This window comes from Typopeltis vanoorti, chromosome 19 (genome assembly GCF_054136105.1).
Source record: "Typopeltis vanoorti isolate ZY-2024b chromosome 19, IOZ_Tvanoo_1.0, whole genome shotgun sequence".
Taxonomy (NCBI): domain Eukaryota; kingdom Metazoa; phylum Arthropoda; class Arachnida; order Uropygi; family Thelyphonidae; genus Typopeltis; species Typopeltis vanoorti.
The window spans coordinates 24,454,987-24,472,347 of NC_143567.1; the positions used below are offsets into that span (position 1 = coordinate 24,454,987).

Here is a 17,361-nt window from a genome sequence, read left to right on the forward strand (position 1 = left end):
GTTGGTATTAGACTGTACATGGATAGTGTGTCTAGGTATTGTACAGTGTTGTTCTGGTTTTCATTTGCAATATTTATGTTTATGTCGCCAATTATCATTAGGTGTTCGGTTGAGCATATTTCTTGGCACGAAAGCCAGCAATTGAGTTCATGTAAGAATTTTATCATGTTTAGGTTTGGTGGCCTGTAAATAGCATTTAGTATTATGGGATGCTGTGTATTCGTGGTATTAATGATTTTGAGGCAGAGGGTTTCAGCATGCTCAAACTGATAGGCCATTTCTTTTGCTATTAATTTTTGTTTCATAAATATTAGTATTCCACCCCCTCTTCTTGTTTGGCGGCATGATCTATGTTGTTGGAAGCCTGGAATTTGGAAAGCAGTCGCTTCGTCATTAGTTATGGATACTTCTGTAAGAATCAATATATCAATAATATCAGTGTAATTCCTCAGATAAGCCTGTAATAATAACCAATGTTTTCGGATGCTTCTGATGTTAATATGCAAGATTGAGAGACCTCTCGCTTGTACTGTGTTTTGTTTCCATGCATCAAGAGATTCGAAAGTACAATTACTGATGTATTCTGGTGTAATTACATCTATCTGATGGTTCACATTCATTTTTGTTGTGTTGAGATCTTCTTATTGAACTAAGTTAGAGTCTTTTGTTTCACTCTGGCAACCTGTCTATATCTTCTGAGCTTTTTATTTGTATAGACCTTGAAATCTGTGACTTTCTCAAGAATATTTTGCCGTCTTTGATCCATAAAAATTGATACTTTTTTTCTGTTTTTTCCTTTCTTGCTTGGTACAAAAGATTCTGATTGAAAGGTGTTAAATATTCAGATAGAAAGATTGGCGTATTGTCTTGCAATGCATTTAAATCCTTGACTACTGGTTTTTTCAGTCTGCTGGCTTTTATGAGATTGTCTCTTGTAGCCTTGCTTGTCAGACGAACTATGACTGGTGCCGGTAGTGGCGAACCTTGTTTTCTGTTCATCCTGGGAAACCGATTTATGGTCTGAATATCATTATGCTGTAAGGGGATGTCAATTGCATGGCCTAACTTTAGAACTACGTCTCTGAGATTTTCTGTGGATTCGGTTTCTGGAAGACCGTTTATGACAAGGTCTTCTTTATGTTGTTGTTGGTTTAAAACTTCGTATTGTTGTTTCAGGGAATTAAATTCTTGACGGAGTTCCGATGTGTCTTTTATCAATTTGTGCTGCATCTCAGTTAATGCGTTAATGCTGGTTTTAATGTCTTTTACCGTTTGCAAGACTTCTTCGACTTTTGAATTATTAAATTTAACAAACTCTTCATATTCGCTAATTTTTTTTGTTGTTTCTTTATTCTGTTTATCAAATAGTTCTTGGACAAGATCTACCAAGCTGGCTTTTATATTTTCTAAACCTTTTTCTAGTAATAAATTAACGGAACTCAAATTATAAGACTCACCGGTGTTTTATTGTCTGTTCAGTTCATCGTCCATTTCTGCCTCCGGTATAATCAGTTGCGCTGTGGGTGGTGTTTCTTTGTTCTCTCTACAGTTTAGGCACTTCCATTCTTCTCGTTTGGCATTGGATTTGCGTTGCCAGGTTGTTTCAGAAAGTCCGGAACATGTAAAGTGAAGATTCCTATGGCATTTCCTGCAGGTTATGCAACATCTGTCGGACGGTAATTCCTTCTGACACTTGTTGCACTTCATGACTCTCCTTTCTTCCTCTGGACAGCTGCAAAGATGGCGATGTCCTTTGTTCTGTACTCGTTAGCAACCGCGGTGTACACTTCAATTTTTTTTTAGCACACTCAGATTTTGGATTCCACTTGGCCGATTTCGATGAATTATATGTCACTATCTTCAGCGTGACAAGTAGAGTTTCTTTATGGCACTTTTAAATTAAAAACAGGATTTAGAACCACATTAAAACTATAAAAATGGGACGACTGATACGACCATGCAACCGTTCGTATGCCTACACAGCGCCCTCTATCCCCATGTTGATAATATGTTGATAATAATAATAATAATATTTAAATGAATTTATATACACTACTCAAAACAATTAAGTAATATTTTAGTTTCTGTCAGATAATTATAAATTTCTGCAAATAATTATTTATACATGAATAATTATTTCTTATTTATGGATAAAGAGTAATGGATGAGATATTGTTTAAATAATCGATACATATTAGAAATTTAACAAATTATACATTTTAGCATGAAATGATTTTAACAAGAATAGCCCAAAATTCTTTTGTTAATTTTTAATGGGGTGTATGGTCTCCATTAACAGCCAAAACAGCAGAACATTTTGACTGCATGGATTGAATAAGATGATCTTACAATTCTTGTGGGATATTTCTCCACTCCTCTGTGAGAGCAATTTCGAGCTCTTGAAGTGATCATGGTGGTACCAGTTGAGCAGAAATGTGCCTACCTAAAGCATCCCAGCCATGTTCGATTGGATTACAATCCAGTGAACAGGCAGGCCAGTCCATTCACTCAATACCTTCTTCCTCAAACCACTTGTACCAAATTTGCACAGTGTGGAGAAGCATTGTCATCCATAAAAATAAATTCTTGGCCAATTGCAGCAGCATATGGATGAACTATAGATTCCAAAATCTAATTGCGATATCTTTGAGCTGTTAAGGAACCTTTTCTGATAAAATAGAGATCAGTATGGCCACCTATACTTATTCCAGCCCATACCATCAAACTCAACCTTGATGTTGAGGTCTTTCCCAAACAAACCGTGGATTATTTCTTGTTCCACTTTCACACCATATCAAGATACGTTGATTATCTGGTTGCAGGCTGAACCTGGACTCGTCACTAAAAAGTACACAAGCCCAATCCTCATTTGTCCAATTGTGGTGTTCCTGTTCCCAAATTCTTTGGCTTTTTTTGTGATTTGCAGTAAGTGGAATGCAAACCATTGGTCTTTGAGCATATAAACCTATGGCATGAAGATGATTTTGAACATTTCCCATCTCCATAAAGCAATTCCAAAGTCACGAAATTACATTTTGAGATACACGGCATGATTGAGCGACAACTTGCTGTGTTTGTCCAGCTTCTAATCGACCAATGGCTCTCCAAGCCATGGATTCTGGGATATCACGTCACTCTGTCATTTTTAACAAAATAATGGGTGGTAGGTGACACAAGTTTACAATTGAAGTGATAATTATTCACTGTGGAAGTGAGTGCAACAAGCCACACTTTTATACCCCCCACATGCTAATACGGTAAGGCATGTTTTGACAAGTCTTAACATGATTCTGTACGCAGTTGCATGTTCTATACTGTTGTATATTAATAATATTTTTAAATAAACGTGTTACATTTATAAAATATTTTTATGACTTTATACTTTACAAGAAAACAAAAATATTCCCTAATTGTTTTGAGCAGTATAGATATTTCATCCTTCTGAATGTAACATCATGCAGAACTTGAGTACAGTGGGAAGGAAGGAGGATGCACTAATGTGATCAGCAGAGGTATAAGAGGAACTGAGTAAACTTCATGTTTAAAAGGCTGTAGAACTTGAAGATACATTAGAGAATGTTCACTGTTCCAGGGAATTAACAACAGCATTGATATAACCCGGGCCTTTTGCCTAAAATTAATAATAGAGAAAAGAAGAGAATACAATTTAGAAACACATATTGCATTTATTGACTTTGAAAAAGCATTTGACAAAGTTAAAAGAAACATATTATTTAACATATTAAAAGAAAGAAAAACACTAAATAATATCCTAAAAGCTATCACAAGTATATATGAAAATAATCAAATACAAATAAGATTAAATCACGAGCTGTCATATACGAAAGAGATAAACCAAGGGGTCCAACAAGGATGTCCCCTCTCAGCAACTCTTTTTAATATTTACTTAAATGAAATAATAATAAAATGGAATAAAAATTTACATCAAGGAATTAAACTTTCTCCTACAGTGAACTTAAACACTCTCCTTTTTGCCGACGACCAAATAATAATTACAAATTCTGAAGATAATTTACAGAAAGCTATTTTAGATCTAAATGAGATAACCAAAGATTATGGTATGATAATATCAACAGAAAAATCAAAAACTATGGCCTTTAAAGGACAAGATACAGTAAGAACTAAAATAATAATAGATAACAAGATCTTAGAACAGGTGAATTCATTTAACTACCTAGATTGTATGATCACATATGAAAATGAAAAAGATATAAACGTAAAATTTGCAAAATATTTAAAAATAACAGGTGTAATTAACTCTATATTTAAACCAAACCTAGTTCAAAAACAAACCAGACTAAAAGTATACAATACATTAGTCCTACCAGTCTTAATGAATGGAAGCGAAATCTGGACAATAAAACAAAGAGACAAACAAAGATCAATAACAGCAGAAATGAAGTGCATGAGAAAAACTGCAAAGTATACCCTATTTGATCACAAAAAAAATTATGAAAGAATTAAACCAAGAACTAGTAATAGAAAAAATTAAAAAATATAAACATAAATGGATGGAACATGTTCAAAGAATGAAAACAGAAAGATTACCAAAACAAGCCTTAAAGTACAAGCTATTAAAAAAAAGAAAACCAGGCCTCCTCTTAAACGATGACTTCTAAGGCAGAACAGGCCATTTTAGGCCTAAATCTTTGATATGCATGATGATGATGATTGATATACCCTTTTAACATGAGTCTTGAATTTGATCAAGTTCAAAAGGAAAGAGGGCAAAATTGTTTAGTTTCATAAGGGATGTAATAAAATAAGGTTTTCAATCTGTGTCTGGATTTGTGATTCAAGTACTATAGAGCTTACAAAGCCAAATACTTTGGTCCTCACTAAGAGGTACACAAAGTACTTTGGTTCTCACATCAAACAAATGGATTATGCAGTCCATTATGATGAACAGCATGAATTATGTTTTAGCAATTTTCTTACTTAGTACAAGGTGACAAATGAATTGGACAAGGGTGGTGCATACATAGTGGTATATTTAGATTTTGCAAAAGCCTCTGATAGATTGCCACAAGACAAGCTAGTAATTAAACTGGTACCAATGGAGTTGGATAGCATAGTGCAATGGATTGGAGACTGGTTACCTGATAGGTATCAACAAATTGCATATGGGGTGTGCTTCAAGGGTGCGTTTTGGAGCAGTTGCTGTTTAACTTACATGTCATATGTTTGAATGTGATATGCAGTTGACTTAGCAAAAAGACTTGAATAAATTAAATGATTGAACAAGTGGAGTTGCCAGTTCAATGTTGTAAAGTTTTAAAATTTATGAAGCAAAGATGGGATTCATAATATACAACTGGCGGGAATTTCAGGGACACATTGTGAGATTGATAAGGATGTTATGATTTGATTGTATAAGCCTTTGATTTGGCTACATATGGATTATTGTGCAGATTTGTTCACCTGGTTTTCAAAAGGATGAAGAGATATTGGAAATGGTCCAGATATGATTGAGTATGGTGGTTTTAGTTTTTTGAATGTTGAAGCAGTGCAACTTACAGATTCTGGTGAACAGGAGGAGAGGGGGAACGATGAGGATTATGACTGAGACAAACTGATAAGGAGTTATCAATGAGGTTTTTCACAGGAGGAAGAGGGGCAGGGAAAGGATATTTTTGGAAGCTGAATAAGGTGGGTGTCAGTAGATTTTTTACATGAAGAGTAGTAGGTGATCAGAATGCACCATCTCTGAGATGGTAGTGAGTGTGTAGATAGCAAGGATATAATGTAAGACTGGCTGTTTGTCTGGCTGTGCTTAAAGATGGCCTCTGGAATTTGAAAGGGATGAAGTAATCTTGGAAAGAGTACAGAAGTAGTTAACAAAAATGATATCAGGGTTGTACAATTTTCTTTATGAGGATAAAGTGAGGACATGCAAACTGCAGTTTAGTGGATATAAGGTGAAGGAGTGGCATGAATGAGATATTAAACTGTTTGATAGGTATTTAAAAAGGCTGGCACACAATTTTCCATACTGTAGAAGAAGAAGGGGAAGGAACAAGGACAATGGGCCATTTCCTGGAACTTGCAAAAGGAAGTGATGAGTAAGAGGGTGAGAAGTGGCTGAATTTGCATGGAGGGTGGTTGGACCATGGAATGCATTACCTGATAGTGTGGTGATAGTGCAGATGGAGAACAGGTTTAAGGAATAGTATGATAGACTGCATTGTCTAAGATGGGCCTCTCATTACTTTTGGGACTCCGTGGAAGTCCAGAATAATAACATACAAGGGGGAGTGCAATCAAGAACACCTACTAAAGTAGGAAATGACATCAGAAACCTGAAGCATGGAAAGACAGCTAGAGAAAATGATTAGAAATTCTCAAAAATTCTCCAGCTGAATAAATTTATATGAAAGAAACGAGAAATCAGTCAAAACAGACTAGCTAAGTAAAAGTCAGTGTTCAAATCAATTGTAACGTATGGATCTGAGAGCTGGATTAGAAATAACAGTTTATCAAGAACTAATGACCACAAATATTCAGTTCTGAGAATATTAAGGGGGACAGATAGCAGCAATGGCAGAAGCATACTAAAAATGAAGACAAGGAACTTCAATAATCTTAGCATTCAAGAATATGTGAGCAGAGAGCTAATCTAAGGTGGCATGGTCAATTAAACAGACTGAAAAAGGAAAGTTAGCATAACAGATGTTTGATTCTTCTATCCACCAAACTCTGCAGTCCACATTCTCTCAGCCGATCCTCATAACTATCCTTGTACAGTCCTGAAACCATCTTTGTCATCCGTCTTTGTATCCTTTCCACAGTTAATTTATCCCCTTCAAATCCTGGGGACCAAATCTGAGAACAATAGTCCAAGTATGGTCTGATCAGAGACTTATACAACGGAATGATAACCCTCTTATCTCTGCAGGTCAGTGTCCTTCTCATAATAGCAGCAATCCTCTGTGTTACCTTCACCACCTTTGCAATATGTCCCCTAAACTTCAGGTTTCTATCAATCATCAACCCCAGATCTCTTGTCTCCCCTACTTCCTCCAGTATAACTCCTCCCATAGAGTATGCAGCATCCCATCGATGTTTCCCAAACCTCAAGACCTTACATTTTGCTGCATTAAACTGACACCCCCATTCATTTGCCCATCTATCTAGCTTATTTAAATCCTCTTGCAGGGCTACCACATCTGCACTATTACTAATAATCCTTCCCAGCTTCGCATCATCTGCAAACAACTGAATATTCCCCTGCAATCCACTGGCTATGTCAGTGATATAAAGGTTAAACAATATAGGTCCTAGTACTTAGCCCTGTGGTACCCCACTTGTAACCCTCTGCCTCCTGGAAACTGCTCCACCATACACAACTCTCTGATACCTATCAGACAGCCAATCCTGAATCCAGTTGACCAATCTGACATCCAGACCCATGTGCTGCACCTTAAATATCAGCTTATCATGTGGCACCCTGTCAAATGCCTTTGCCAAGTTTAAGAAAATTGCAGTATATGCCTTTCCCTCATCTAATGTTCTTGAAACTTTATTATAAAAGGCTAGCATATTGCTAAAACAAGAGCGTCCTTTCACAAATCCATGTTGATTCTCACAGATAACATTACTCTCATCTGCCCAATGCTGTATACGGTCCCTCACTACTTTCTCCAAGATCTTAACAACTACTGATGACACACAGACTGGCCTATAATTAGACACTTCCAGTCTGTTACCACCCTTATGCAATGGCACTATCTTACCTTCCTTCCATTCCCTGGGCACCTTTGCCAAAGCCAGACTTTCATTGAAAAGCCAGGTCAAAGGCACTGTCAATTCCCTAGCACATTCTCTCAAAACTCGTGGTGAAATACCATCCAGTCCCACAGCTTTACTGACATCCAGAGTACTCAGTATCTGAAACACACTCTCCTCCTGTACCTCCAGACCTCAAACCAGCCCTATCCCTCTAGCATTAAAACTGACTCCTCTAGGATGAAATACTCCAATAAAGTGTTCATTGAACAATTCCACTATGTCCTCTGCATCAGTCACTCTATTCCCATTTTTATCCCACAATATCATTCTTCCACAGTCATTTCTCCTCCTACTGGCCACATAGCTAAAAAATTCCCTAGGATTTTCTTTGGATCTTAGGGCCAATCTCCTCTCATATTCCAGTTTTGCTTTCCTTACCACACTAGTCACTCTTCTGGCCTGTGTCTTATATTTCTCATGCATCTCTTCACCTGTCTCCTTATATCTCTTCCACAGCCTCTTTTTCGCATGCAATTCCTGTTTAATATTGTATGTCATCCACTTCACTCCAAATTACGTCCTCTTCTTCACTCATGGTATACAACTTACCATTGCTGATAACAAATATTCTTTCACAATTTCCCACGCCCTAGTGATATCCCGGCCTTCCAATTCCTGCCTCCATGAAACTTCCCGAAGTTGACGTCTAAGACTATTATAATCACCTGCCTTATAATTCCACATAAGTTCCCGTCTCTTTGATACTCCTGCATGTCTATTCATTTTCCAATTCAACACCATATGGTCACTCTCTCCAACTGGTGGGAGAGACATCAGCTCAGTTATTATCAACTCTTCTGATGCTATAACCAAATCCAAAACTTTTGAACCTCTTGTTCCCTCTGTTACATATTGCCTAAGATATTTGTCCCTCAAGAATTCTAGAAATTCCATTCCCCTATTGCTACATGCATCTTCCTCTCTCCAATTTATACTACTGAAGTTAAAATCTCCCATAACAATCATTCTTCTTGCACTTGCCAAACTTAGCTGTCTAAACATCTCCTGGTCCCCATCCTCTGTGCTCCTGGGTCTGTAGCAACACCCCACTAAATATCCTGTCTTGCCTACCTCTACCTCACACCATACGCTCTCAAAATCATTTGTCTCACTTCCTTCCAAATTCTCCACTCTTAGAGGACATAGGTCATCACTTATCATAAGCAGTACCCCACCACCATGCTTTCCCCTCCTATTCTGACGAAAAATGCTATACCCAGCGACTTCTATTCCTGTTGTTATATCCCCTTCGGTCAACCACATCTCAGTGATCGCAATAATTTTTGGCCAGGCTGATGCTATCTGCGCCACCAATTCCTCTCCCTTATTCCGGATACTCCTGGCATTAGTATAAAGCATATAAATGCCATTGTTTCTATACCCAGCATTATCCCTTCTAGACTCCACTGGGCTCAGTGTTACCTGACATTGTCTCCCTTCTCCCAAGTATCCATTCCCACAAGAGGCCACCCCTGCTATCATCCTCCTTGGGACACACTGACTCGTTCAGAACAGCAATCTCTCCAGATGCCTACGTCCTTCCTCATTCAAATGTAAACGGTCTCTCGCATACAATTCCTCTCTTTCCTCAAACACACTCCAAGCATCCACATATACCCGTCCTCTCTTGTCACACATTCTCACTATTATGCCATTCAATATCACCGCTCTTCTGCTCAGCTCATCATTATCATACCTAGGCAACACGCACACTATTTTTCCTCTCTCTGTCTTCTTCCGTACAGTCTCAAGCAAAAATCTCATATCTCTCGCTGCCTGACTTACATTACCACTCAAGTCATTCGTTCCTACCATCACAATCATCTCATCCACCCTTTCACCTCTCTTAATTGCCATAGCCACCCTTTCTATTGTTCCTCCTGGCAAACACTCCTCATGCATCCTATCTTGAACACCACGGATCATTGAGTCACCATACATTATACCTCTTACCATTCCCTCGCTCCTATTGTTTCCATTCTCTCCTCTTCTTTCATTCCCATACATCTCTCTCATTCCCTCTCTCCTACTGTTTCCATTTTCTCCACTTCTAGCACTTCCATATCCCTCTCTCATTCTGTCTCTCCTACTACTGTTTCCATCCTCTCGTCTGCTAGCATTCCCATACCTCTCTCTCATTCCCTCTCTTCTACTGTTTCCATTCTCTCCTCTTCTAGCACCCCCATACCTCTCACTCATACTCCCTAAATTCTCTCTCTCTCCTACTCTGATTCGCCTTGCATTTATCTCTTCCATTCTCCTAATCTTATCTTTCATACTTCTGCTCTCATTCAGAAGACATTCCACCTCCTCTTTCAACTCATCTATCTCCCTCTGCAGGTCAGTCACTCTTAATCTAAATTCACTCTCCCAAACAAAACCATCTCCTAAACTTTCACAGTCACTCACACCTTCCACACTATCAACTATTATTTTCTCATTCTCTCCTATCACACTACTTGTCTTCCTACATTCATTCCCCGTTCCTGGAGCAACAAAGTCAGATATCGATATATCTAATGTACTTATTTCCTCCAACTGCCTGCATTTTGCAATGGGCTCTTTATATGGGCTCTTTTAATTGAAGGTGAGTTAGCTGACCTCACATGGAGGTAGCAGGATTTTTTCTCCTGGAAACTTGAGTTTTTCATCCTGCATACAGACAAATCGGCCTTCAGAACACATGCAATTTACAGACAAAAAATACTGTTGTTGGCGATGATGGGTGATAGATGGTAATAGTGTCGTAGTAAGAGAATTAAGTAGTAGTAGTAGTGGAGAGAATGAAATGTATTTATCGATATAGAGTAGAGTGCCCACCAGCGATGAGGCCTTGGACTCCATGGAGGTGTCACAATAATAATAATAATTTTTGCATAACTGTACTTTGAAATATGAGCTTTTATTCAAAGACGGTGCTGAAGCCTTAATCAATCAGCCTAACTTAAATCATAAGGACTGCTTTCTAATCCAAAAGTATGGGAAATTGCTTTCCTCAAAATGTATGTGTACCACACATACACACACCCTAATAGTATTTTATCCCAGCTACTATAACTGCATGTTTAGATGGATTCTATTATAATGTGTGTTTTCTTGTATTCAGATTTCTGTTGTTGTTCTTCAACTCGCACTGATAATGTTTTATGATATATAAAATAAAATATTTGTGATTAACCACGCTACCAGCGCCAGGTAGCATGGATGTGAAGTGCATATTAAAATTGTAATACCATTCATATGACATTGAAATTTATGATGGATACGAAGCATTTGAGGGTGCATATTTGATCTTTAATGGCCGGTAAGGTGGTTAATAAATAATATTTATTTTACTGTGACATATGTGTTTGTTTAAATATGGAATTCCTACAGGCATCTGGATAGAAGATTTCCTCCTTCCAGTCTATGTTCCCATAGCTGAAGTCCCCTATAATAATTCTTCATCCTCCCCTCATTCTACACTTAATATATGAACGTACAGTCATAAGTCATGACAGGTTTTAGCAATAATCAAATCTATTGTTTCTTTTTATCAAAATTTGAATATCTGTTTAATATTTAACATACCCTTTACTTAGTTAAACACAATCATCAAATATGTAGTTCTATTTATCAAAAGCTTTGTTTAATTAAACACACAGACAAAATTTGTGAGAAACTATGCAGATGGTATAAGAAAAAAGAACTTCAAACTTCATTTTTCTTTATATTCTTTACAAATTCAACAAATCTTCATAGAATATTTTTTTACACCTTAGTACAAAAAAAAGACAGATTTTTTACAGGATGTATTTTTCAAAATTCAAACCCATTCTCTAGGTTGTTTTAATATATCAAGTAATTTTTCTTCTTTTGATCCCTTTTCTGGTGTGTGCTGATATTCCCATTTCTGTTTAAAAAATAAAACATAATAAATTACACACATATATTCATTAAAATTCTAATTCAGAATTGGTTTTAAAATTCTACTGAGTGAAAACTAACTCAGAAATTTATGAGTCAGTATTAAATCAATAAATGTTGTCCCTTTTCAAATATACAATTTAATTACTTATAGTATTCTTATTTACTTTTTGGTAACAACTGAAATTTTTGAAAAATTATTGCTCAATTTTCATATTTTGTTAAATTTCATTAGCAAAATTATGATATCTTCTTTCTTTCACAGTATTAGGCCTTGTGGCTTAATATCACAATGATACCTATATTTGCTTTATTTACTGTAATCCAAATTCTGGAAGTCGAGTGGCTTTTAGAGGTGAACTGTATATGCAAGTGTTTAAAAACAAGAATGAAACCCTAATGACTCAGTAGCAGATTTTGAAAAAAAATAAAAATAAATAAATAAATACTGTAAAAAAAATTTTCCAGCAAAGCATGTGCTGTGAGAGAATACAAAGAAAAATGTAAGAAAGTGAAAGTCAAGCAATATGTAAAAGTAACTAAACAAAATTTACGAGAATAAACTTTGGTAAGAATACAAAATATCAGGCAGGTGACAAAATGTTCTGAAGGATATTGATGAAAATTAGAAATGGAGAAGAGAGTACTGCACAATGAGATGATAAAGGTGACATGAAAAGTGAAGATATTTTGGTTATCTGGAGTAATTTATTTGGAATATTGTAAAATAAAACAAAACTTGACAGAATGGTGGAAGAAAATAGTCGAATGGAATGAAATCAGGAATACAACAGCTGAGATAGAAAACCATCAAAAATCTCAAATGTGAAAAGCAACTGGAATAGATGATATTCAAGCAGAAATATTGAAATGTGAAGTATAAATGAAGTGTTACAGTGGCTGCACTGCACTGCTTAATTCAGAAGGCATGGTCTGGAAGTAAAATTCTGGATGATTATAGCAGAACTTTCATAGTATCTCGGGGCGTGCCGGCCATATGTGCAATGTGTGGTTAATCACAAATGCACACAGGCACCAGGATAGTGAAGAGGCCAAAGATTTGGTATGATATTTTAAATAAAATGAATTTTGTTAGCAAAATACTGCAGTCTTCATCTATGAATCTCCAACTTACTTTAGATGCAGTGAATGATCCAAATCAATTTTTAAATGATTATAGGTCTGATGAAACTTTCAAAGAAATTGTAGAAAGCTAAAATTAATTGCAGCAGAATTTGACACAGAATCTGTATTTTGTAGTAGTAGACCACTAAGGTAACGTAAAGTTTTTGTTTTTGTATTTGTTAAGTACTTCACGAAATAAAGAATATTTATTATCTTATTGTAAAACGTTACGACAAAAATTAACACATGAGAACCATTCAGACATTGACGCAGACAATTTATGCGAAGAAATTTTACACTATCAACCATTTATTTCTCATTTTAAAAACGATATATATCAGATAATTCAGTATATTCATTCAAACGACTTAATCACAGTTTATCCAAACTTTACAATTGCTCTTCGGATTCTTTTGTCATTACCAGTATCTGTAGCATCTGCAGAACGGTCCTTTTCTTAAAACTTAAAATACTGCGCTCCACAATGGTACAAGACAGACTTTCAGATCTCTCCATTATATCAATAGAGTCAGATATTTTGGATCAATTTGATATACATGATATTATTCGAGAATTTTCATTAATGAAAACTAGAAAAGTTCAATTCACTAAGTGATTTTTCTTTCTGTTTAAACATTCATTTAACTATTTCTTTACCCAATAATGTTTTAATATATTCCTATTTTATATACTTGTAAGTTACTATTATTTATTTATCTTATTATTTATTTACTTTATTTCTTTTTTCAAATTATTTTTGTTGTTTTTGTATCCTTCTTGTATGTTTATTGTTTTTTCGCTTTTTTTTTTTTTTTTTTTTGTAATTTCTGCTTTTTGCTCAATAAACTTATAATTAATATATTTCGTATTTTATTTTTACTCACTGATACATTTTTATAAAGTGATTTTTTATTGTGGGGAGGGTATAGATGCATCAACTAAAGTTTTGCACACAGGCGACGGACACTACTGGCATGCTCCTGATAGTATTTATCTATAAAAGGAGAAATTAAATTAAATGTAAGAAATACAGAGTAATTCTTATCTTACCAGTCACTTTAAGTGAGTGAATGGTTTTTTTCTCTTTCTTTCTCTAGCATGCTTGCATAAGATTTATGCAAGCATGCTAGAGAAAGCTAAAAAACTTGTGGAAGAAAAATTTAAAGAAGAAAAGCAGGGTTCAGGCAAAATAGGGATTTGCCAAGATCAGATTTTCACTTTTAGAAAAGCTATTAAGAGAAAAGCTGTTCATAAAGCTACAATGACACAGTACAATATAGGACATTAAACTGAGCAATATTTAAGTCCATACACAACAGTCCATATTTAAGTTGCAAATCAGCAGTTCGAATTAAAGAAGACATACTACATAGTCTGATTTAAATCAGATAAGGCAAGGATGCACAGTGTCTCCACTGTTACTAATCATCTATATGGATCACATTATGAAGGAAAGTAATGTTAAATCTGCTATCAAACTGGAGATTTAGTTTTTTCTTTTTTTTTTTTTACTTTATGCAGGCGATGTAATACTCTTAAATAAATCCATTACAAGTCTGCAGGATTCCTTAACTAAATTGAATAGTCACAAACTTGGCATGAACATCTGTAAGAAAAAGATGAACAATATAGGGAGAAATTAATTATTTTTACTTCTGTACTATCTTATCAATCAAATCTATATTATCATAATTAAAATCACCCATAATGATCACCCTTTTCCTATTTGCTTGGCTAATTTGCTCTATATTTCATTATCACTGGCCTCCACATTACGAGGTCTATAGCAACATCCAACTAAATATTTCATTCAATTCACATTTATCATGCATTACTCTGCCTCAAAACAAGCCACTGCTGCTTTTCCCCCTTGCAGCTCTATCTTATATGGACACAATTTCTTTTCTTCCATCTCTATTGCTGTCAGGATGTTATCCTCATCCAACCACATCTCACTTATTGCAACAATTTTTGGATGAATGAACTCAATTAATGTAATAATTTCATTCTTCTTATTTCTGGTAGTTTTGGCATTCATATACAAACATAACCGAATGTCTAAAGTTTCTGAATAAATGAGGTGATATAAGTAATGCTTAGGTTTTTCAAGTGACTAGTTTGGTGATGCCTCAGTCATGCAGTATTTGCTTTCTTTTAAAGAAGACTGCACAGCATTATCCAAAATAATATACACTGACAAATGTTCCTTAAATGAGTATTCACTACATCCTTTGCATGATCACTTTGCTACCATCCACAGTGTCACCTTTCTATAATTCTTCCTCACTATAGAGAAGAATTTCCTTGGTCTAACTAGTCCATCTTCTCACATATTGAACTCTTCTTTCCTAACATTTCTAACTGCAATGTGTATTCATCCTGCATGTGATCACTGCTTGTTCACTTATATACAAGAACTTCTTTTTGACATTTTGCTTAATGTCAGTGTTCATGAATTTTACTCTTATCTTATTTATATTTTTGACTTTTGGTAAACAACTCTGCACTGTTTATATATGTCATATCAATTCCCATGCTTTCAATCACTTTTCTCCACAGCTCATCACCCAGCAGTATTAATGCAAATTGACTATGGAGCTATCCTTAATAACTTGCCGTATTAGTTCTATACACACATTACACATCAAAAAAAAATTATGAGTTACTTAGGCAACTGACATGAAGTCATTAGCCTCTATGTACAAGTAGTCTAGTTGTGAAGATACTTAATGTGCACACTTTGCTTACACTTTGATAAAGGATGAAACCAAGAATATAATTTCTTGACATCTTTTATGTATTGATACTTCATCCACAACTACTTCCTGTGAAGCTCTCACCAAACCCAACACTAAAACCTTGCATTATGTACATCATGCATTGAGTAACTCAAGAACTCTTTACTTCTGAATGTCTTTCCAATCCATAATACCATAATTACTCCCCCCACACACACACCCAGGATTACCCCATTTTACTTGTCCAACCATTTGTTTAAATATTTTATAATCACTTGCTACATTCTCATTCATATAATAACATCCTATTGGATACACCATTTATTTCAACCTCATACCAAATCAATGCTAGCCTGGTTTACTAAGTGGCATAGCATACCCACTCTCCAATCAATAGGATGTGGGTTCAAATCCCAGTATGGCAGGTATGCTTGTGAAAATCTTTAACTGGTCAATGATTTTTTGCCAATGTGAGACCCTCACCACTCATGCTTACTGGAGGCCTGAAATAACTTGAAAGAGTGACCAATTTGTTCTCTGAAGCAGAAAACTGATATCTATTTTTTCCACAGTTTTTGAATATTAATTTTGCACTATTAATAATCTAACTTGATGAATTATTTATCACATAATATGCAATTTATTAAATGCTGCAGCTGTTATTTGAACCACTGATTTTAATTATTTTTTTTATACTATTCTTTATGAAAGTTTTTTCAAAAATATACACACTTACAGCAAGCAGAGGTAATGACATTAGAATGCTTTCATATCGAGCACCTGGTGTTAGCAAGCCAAATTTTGTTCCTCGGTCATAGATTAAATTGAATTCTACATACCTAGTGGGGGAAAGCATAAGTAGATTATGAGTGACTTTTGTTCAGGCATTTAATTTTTTTAGAAGTGTATATTTTAAAATATTTATTTCCTAAATACATCCTAATAAAATATATGAAAAGCAATGATTATGACAATGGGATAACAAATTAGGTCGATGACTGAAATCAAGCTGCATATTTGAACCAGTTGGGTTTTTAAAGTTACTTGAATATGCATTGGCTTGGTGGTTCATTATCAATGGGCCAATGCACATCATGATTATCATCATGTTCATTAATGCCAAAAGCATCAGGAATAAAGGTGATGAATTTTAAGCATTAGTAATAATAAGAATAAAATGCAAACAAGGAAAACTATATGCAAGTGCTACTTCAGGTATGATGCATTTTTAAAAACACTTGGAAATAAGGAAGTGAGAACTGGATAATGCATGAAAATGTACTAATATTCCATTCTTGATTCATATTTCAAGATATGGCCAAATACAGCAAAATGTACTCCTTCCCATCTAATATATTTGCAGACCTCTTCCTACACAAATTTCATTTATTATTCAAAATAAAGAAAGTCTTCAATAATCAACATCCTGCTGATAAGATATGTAAGTCCACATACAAAGAAAGAATGTAATATTTAAGAGGCAATGATAACCTAGGTATAGAGAAGTTATTGTGTCAGTCAAGCAATTTCCAATATCTCATATATGCAAAACAAATAACAGTACATTTTAAACACTTTTTTTTTGCTAGAAAATTATGCCCTACCTGCCTCGGCGAACCAGCTGCCATTGACGATCTGCATAAGAATAGCCTTTATCTTTATTTTTACTGACAATGGGTAGATATGCTGGTATTACAGAATTGGCACATGTCTAAATAAAATTATAAAATGCATAAAATATTAGAAAACAAAAGGTTAATTCTAAATAATTACAGCTGAAGTA

At 35.2% G+C, this 17,361-nt stretch overlaps 1 protein-coding gene across 1 annotated transcript in view; it reads right to left on the reverse strand.

Annotated features, from left to right (window-relative positions):
* Positions 1–11,484: 11,484 nt before the first annotated feature.
* Coprox (oxygen-dependent coproporphyrinogen-III oxidase) overlaps positions 11,485–17,361 on the reverse strand; it is a 124,824-nt gene continuing 118,947 nt past the window's right edge. Inside the window, exons 11-13 of the mRNA XM_090409253.1 lie at positions 17,183–17,289; positions 16,315–16,417; positions 11,485–11,701 (exon numbers count right to left, since the gene is read on the reverse strand). Coding sequence (XP_090265379.1) covers positions 11,615–11,701; positions 16,315–16,417; positions 17,183–17,289 — 297 coding nt within the window. The 3' untranslated portion in view covers positions 11,485–11,614. The remainder of the gene's footprint in view (positions 11,702–16,314; positions 16,418–17,182; positions 17,290–17,361) is intronic.